The 6,108-nt window shown below is 41.6% G+C and overlaps 1 protein-coding gene across 8 annotated transcripts in view; it reads right to left on the bottom strand.

Moving 5' to 3' along the window:
• Positions 1 to 629: 629 nt before the first annotated feature.
• Positions 630 to 6,108, bottom strand: part of herc2 (HECT and RLD domain containing E3 ubiquitin protein ligase 2) — a 231,142-nt gene continuing 225,663 nt past the window's right edge. For all 8 annotated transcript variants that reach the window (XM_072262724.1, XM_072262731.1, XM_072262725.1 and 5 more), the window contains 2 exons: positions 2,795 to 3,007; positions 630 to 1,719 (listed from right to left, as the gene is read on the bottom strand). In XM_072262724.1, coding sequence (XP_072118825.1) covers positions 1,447 to 1,719; positions 2,795 to 3,007 — 486 coding nt within the window. In that variant the 3' untranslated portion in view covers positions 630 to 1,446. The remainder of the gene's footprint in view (positions 1,720 to 2,794; positions 3,008 to 6,108) is intronic.

The following is a 6,108-nucleotide window of genomic DNA, read 5'->3' as shown; positions in this document are numbered from 1 at the left end:
CATGTAGCGTATCTGGCCCCGCCAGACACTCTGCTCTTAACTGTAGTTCCAAGTATCAGTTTACGTGCGACAGTGGCCACACCCCAGTACACTGCTTCAACAGGCAGGCTAAACCAGGTGAGGATAGCCAAAGGCCTCACACTGCTGTATGACAGGGACATGCCTGACTTAGCATGCAAGGTCAGCTGCAGTGGATGAGATCTACAGTCAGATCCATGGCCAGGAAAGAGGTGCTACAATACTCTGTGGAGAGTGACGGGCATGACAAGGCACAGAAGGTGTCATGGTCATCCACTGCAACCAAGGAAGAACCCAGTTTGTGACGCTCATTTCATACCACTGGATCCGGACTTCTGAGGTCGAGACAGTGAAATTGCCCCAGTGCAACAGTTTTTCCCCACTTTAAAAACTTTCCTGTCCAGCTTTCCTGTCATTTTTGAACACAACAGACAACCACCATGCATCCAGTGCATTTATCCAATCTCTCAATTAGTCCAATGAAACAAAGTTTGGCACACAAGGTAACCTGATGAATACTGACAATGCCTAAAGTGATCACGGTGGTACTGAACTGCTCAAGGACCGTTTGTCCCACTCCCATCAAGGAGGAGGTTACACTTTAACTTAAGTCTTTTAAATCAATCTTTTATTCACAAGGAAATGAATTACTTTTTTTTTGTGTATACATGGCACAATATCAAATTATGTACATGTAGATAGAAGGGCTGCCTTCAAACCTTACTGAAGTTATTCGGTAGAGTCAAGGATCTTTTTTAAATTTCAGGAAATGACCTGAAGTAATAGAGTTGAAACAATTTGTAAGGTGGTGTTGTTAACGTTAAATGAGACAACATTCAAAATGTTCACTGTCATATAAACAAACACTGCTAATAAAGTAACTTACATAGTATTTATAATATTATTCTGTGGTTCCACATTATCTTGATATACAGCAGGGAAATTTGATGCACATAACACAATTATTTTGAGCTCCCAAACAATTTTGCACCCTGTCAAAATGAAAAGGATTAGGGGACTCATCTCAGGTACTAATTTATGTCACTATAATACCTTCCGACAAAAAGACAGTAAAAAAAAAATCAGTAAACACAAACAGAAGGTATTAAATCTAATCTGTGTCGATGGTGTGCAGCATCGGAAAACAGAAGTAAACCTCACCAAACTATAATTTATGTATCGAGTTTGTGAGGAATATAGTACCATATTCTAAATTACACATTTGCTCTAAAAGTATTAGTCAACTACTATAAGCAATAAATATTTATTTGTGCACTGTGGTTCTGAGAACTGTAAATTTTCTGCATTAATCTACTATCTGAATTCACTTTTGTTCTTTGAAATATTCACAGCATTTTTGAAAGATGGTGCTGTCCGAAAGATATGCTCAAAAATGTGACTTGAGCTCATCAGATGTCTCTTCTGCCTCTAATGGCCTGTTAAGTAGTCCTGCGTGGAATCAGACGCAAAAGAGTCTGCATCCTCATTGTCAGAGTCATCACTGCTGTCATCAGCTGCAGGCTCCCCTGTCAGTGCAATACGAGCATAATCATCTGTGTCGATTGATTTGCAGAAGTGAATAGCGTATTTCAGTTTTTCTTCTAACACCTGCTTACACGAGTATCTGGGCAACTTCAGCAGAAAAAAACAAGTGTACGATTCTGGAAGGAAGTGATCTGGAGGATTGTACTTGTCCAGCACCTGCCACAAGATAAAAATATCTGCTATTAATGACCAGATCAATCTAGGACCCAACCACAATAAATTTTCAATAATAACGTTTATGGTCATTCAACACGTACAGTATATTGCTAAATAAAACAAAGTTCCTCTGGACCAAGGTGCACCATAAGGTACATATAACTCACACGTAACACAAAGTAATATTACCATAAATAAATTAACAAATAGTAAAATATATTACAGCAGATTGACATTTAGCATAAAGTGCATTTACGACACAAGTTAAAAAGTAAACAGTATAACTCTTCTCACACTTCATGAGTGATGAGATCTGGATGGTGGCAGGGACTTCAGTCGTCTCAAGGTCTGGGGAAAGAAGCTGTTTCACATCCTAACAGGCCTTGTCCCAATGCTACGGTACCTCCTGCCTAATGGTAGAGGGGTCAAAGAGTTTTGGGGCAGATATATAGACATACCCTAGAATTTCACCATACCCCTTCCCTGATCTCACAATTATCTGGAGCACTTTCTTGGGGCTTTCAAAATTCTGGACTACAATGGGCAAAGGGGAGAACAAAGGATGGACAAGAGATGGAAAATGACCGGGAAAGAGAATGGGAGGGAAAAGATGGAGAAGGGAGGGAGAGGTAGTCTTACAGCACTTGGTGCTCCTAATAGATAAGGGGAGTAGTTAGTGCATCAATTCACAGCAATCAGGGTTCAATCCTCGCCACCGTCTGTAAGGAGTTGTACACTTGTCCTGTGACCACGTGGGCTTCCTCCAGGTGCTCCAGTTCTAGTGATGTTAGTACAGCGATATATCAGCTAGAATATGAACAAAAACACTGGAGCCCCTCCTCAGCTTTATGCCCTGAGATCTCCTCCACCCCTGTAAGGAATATAATGTGTCATGCAGAGCATTGCACCTACAGTATATTCACTGGTTTTCTATGCTGAAGAAGCTGACGCAGAGGCATGAATGCTAGCAGTTGAGATATCATTATCCCTAACCATAATTCACTAACCCAAATTCAGATTTCACTACTGTACAACTCAACTGTTTCACTTGTGCATTGCTATATGGAGGCATTACCTGAATAACAAAATCCCGTCCTCTGAAGTCTGCAATTGTCCTCGGCAATCTTGTCCTTCCCCACACAAAGCGCAGGAAGAGGGAGCGTTCGGTATTGGAGAAGGATTCCATCACTTCCCAGAACCATTGAATTAATGGAGCACTTGGCTCTATTCCTTTGTACGTGGCTACAGATTTCAAAAGATGAAGTGGTATATCGGGACTTCCACACACCTACAATTTTACAAAGAATGGCCATTCAGTTTTAGTCATTATCAGCTATTTTGGGTTGCTTCTTTGTCCCATTCCACGCAAAAAGTTTTTTTTCTACTTGATCCCTTCAATTAAAGATAATTCTATTTGTGTCTTTCAACTGAATTCAATTCAAAGTACATTTATCAAAGAAAGTATAAATTATGCAACCCCATGATTTGTTAGCTTACAGGTAGCCACAAAGCAAGAAACACGAAAGAACCCAAATAAAGAAAAAAAAATAAAAGACCAACACTCAATGCACAAGAGAAAAAAAACACACATCATGCAAACAATTAAAGCAAATTTATTGAGTATGCCCACAAGAAAATGAATCTCAGGGCTATATTGGTGAAATGTATGTACTTTGATTATAAACATACTTTGAAGTTTGAATGTACCGAGATGCAGTGAAAAGCTCATCTTTCATACTGTTCATACAGATCAAATCGTAACAGTGCATCGAAGTAGAACCAGATAAAACAATAACAATGCAGGAGAAAATGTAACAGCTACAGAGAAAGTGCAGTGCAGGTAGACTGAGTGCAACATCATAAATTATATCGGAATTCAAGAATCAGAATCTTGAATAGAAATAGAATCAGAATCAGAATAGTCTGAGGCAGAGTAGGAAAGCTTTGGCTCAACAAGGCTTCAGCGAGAACAGGCGGAGTCTAGGTAAGTTCATTCCTTATTCAACTCTAGAGAGAATAGGGTGCATGTCTACAGAGCCAGTGTTCTGTTCTGGGCATCAAATGTGGGATTTCCAGGAGACTCCCAGCCTCCCCGATGGCCATACCTATACCAGGTGCATAAAGATGCAGCTTCATAGAGACCATGTGAGGGAACTGGCGCTTCAACTCAATAGCTTCTTAGGGAAAGTGAGGCAGTTATAGACAGGAGCTACAGGGAGGTAGTCACCCCCAGGCTACAGGAGACCGATAAATGGGTAACTGTCAGGAGAGGGAAAGGGAATATCAGATAGTGGAGAGCACCCCTGTGGACGTCCCCCTCAACAATAAGTACTCCATTTTGAGTACTGTTGGGGCATGACCTACCTGGGGGAAGCAATAGCAGCCATATCTCTGGCACTAAGTCTGGCCCTGTGGCTCAGAAGGGTAAGGAAGTAGGGAACTGAAGAAGATGGCAGCAATTATAGGGGACTCTACAGTCAGGGGGACAGATAGACACAAAAAAGAAACACGGATGGTAGTATGCTTCTCAGGTGCCAGGGTCCCAAATGTTTCTGGACACATCCACAATATCCTGAAAAGGGAGGGTGAGCAGCCAGGAGTCATGGTACATATTGGTACCAACCACATAGGAAAAAAATGGGAGGAAGTCTTGAAAAAAGAATATAGGGAGTAGGAAGGAAGCTGAAAAGCAGGACCTCAAGGGTAGCAATCTCAAAATTACTGCCTGTGCCACACGACAGTTAGGATAGGAATAGAATGAGGTGGCAGATGAATGCATGGCTGAAGAGTTGGAGCAGTGGGGAGAGATTCAGATTTCTGGATAATTGGGATTCTTCTAGGGCAGGTGGGACCTGCACAAAAGAGGCGGGTTGCACTTGAATCCCAGGGGGATCAATATTCTCGCCGTCAAATTTACTGGAGTTGTTGGGAGTGGTTTAACCTAATATGGCAGGGGGCTGGGAACCAGTATGATAGAGCCGAGGATGAGCCAGTAGGTGTACAAGTAGACGATGGGTGTAACATGAATGTAAGGAAGAACAAGAAAATGACAAAGAGTTAACTTGTACCACAGAGGCAAAACTAAAAAGGGCAAAGAATATAGGATTGAAGGTGCTGTATTTAAATGCATGTAGCTTTTGGAATAAGGTGGACAAACTCGTGGCCCAATTAGAGATTGGTTGGTATGGCGTTGTGGACATCACTGAGTCTTGGCTGAAAGAAGGTCATAGCTGAGAGCTTAACATCAAAGGATATGCTTTGTATCAAAAGGTCAGACAGAAAGGCATAGACAGTGCTGTGGCTCTGTTGGTAAGAGATGAAATTACATCTTGAGGAAGAGAATGTTGACCTTTGTGGGTAGAGTTAAGAAATTGCAAGGATAAAAAAACCATTCTGGGAATGATATATAGACCTCCAAGTAGCAGCCAAGGTTGAGATTGCAAAGGGAGCTGGTAAAGGCAATTAGGGTAATGACACAATTGCAATGGAGGACTTCAATATGCAACGGACTGGGAAAATCAGGTTGGTATCGGATCACAAGAGAATTTGTTGAATGCCTGCAAGAAAGCTTTTTAGAACAGCACGTGCTTGGGCCTACTCGGGAAAACGCCGTCTTGGTTGTTATGTAATAACCCAGATCTTATTAGGGAGCTTAATGAAAAGGAACCCTTAGGAGACAGTGATCATAATGTGATTGAATTCATACAGCAATTTGAGGGAGAAGCACAAGACACATGTATCTGTATCACAATGGAATAAAGGGAATTACAGAGGCATGAGAGAGGAACTTGCCTAGGTGGATTGGAGGAAGATACTGGCAGGGATGATGGCAGAGCAGAGATGGCTGAAGTTTCTGGGAATAGTTCACAAGGCAGGGGTAGGCCACCATGGCTGACAAAGGAAGTTAACGCTAACAAAAAAAAAGCTATAAGAAAGGAAAAGATGAAATATGAGGGCAGACAAGCCAATAATATAAAGCAGAATACCAAAAATTTTTTTCAGTTACATGAAGAATAAAAGGGAGGTGAGAGTTGATTTGGACCACTAGAAAATGATGCTGTTGAGGTAGTAATGGGGGACAAAGAAATGATGCATGAACTTAATGGGTACTTTGCATCTGTCTTCACTATGGAAGACACTAGCAGTGTGCCAAAGGTCCATGAGTGTCAGGGAGCAGGAGTGAGTGCCATTGCTATTACAAAGGAAATAGTGCTAGGCAAACTCAAAAGGTTTTAACATTGATAAATCACCTGGGCCAGATGGACTACATCCCAGAGTCCTGAGAGTGTTTGCTGAAGAGATAACAGATGCATTGGTCATGATCTTTCAAGAACCACTTGATTCTGGCATGGTCCCAGAGGACTGGAAGATTGCAAATGTCATTCCACT

Source organism: Mobula birostris, chromosome 7, assembly GCF_030028105.1.
Source record: "Mobula birostris isolate sMobBir1 chromosome 7, sMobBir1.hap1, whole genome shotgun sequence".
NCBI classification, from domain to species: Eukaryota; Metazoa; Chordata; class Chondrichthyes; order Myliobatiformes; family Myliobatidae; genus Mobula; species Mobula birostris.
The sequence above is the reverse complement of the archived record's forward strand: the minus strand, read 5'-3'. Positions and strand labels throughout refer to the sequence as shown.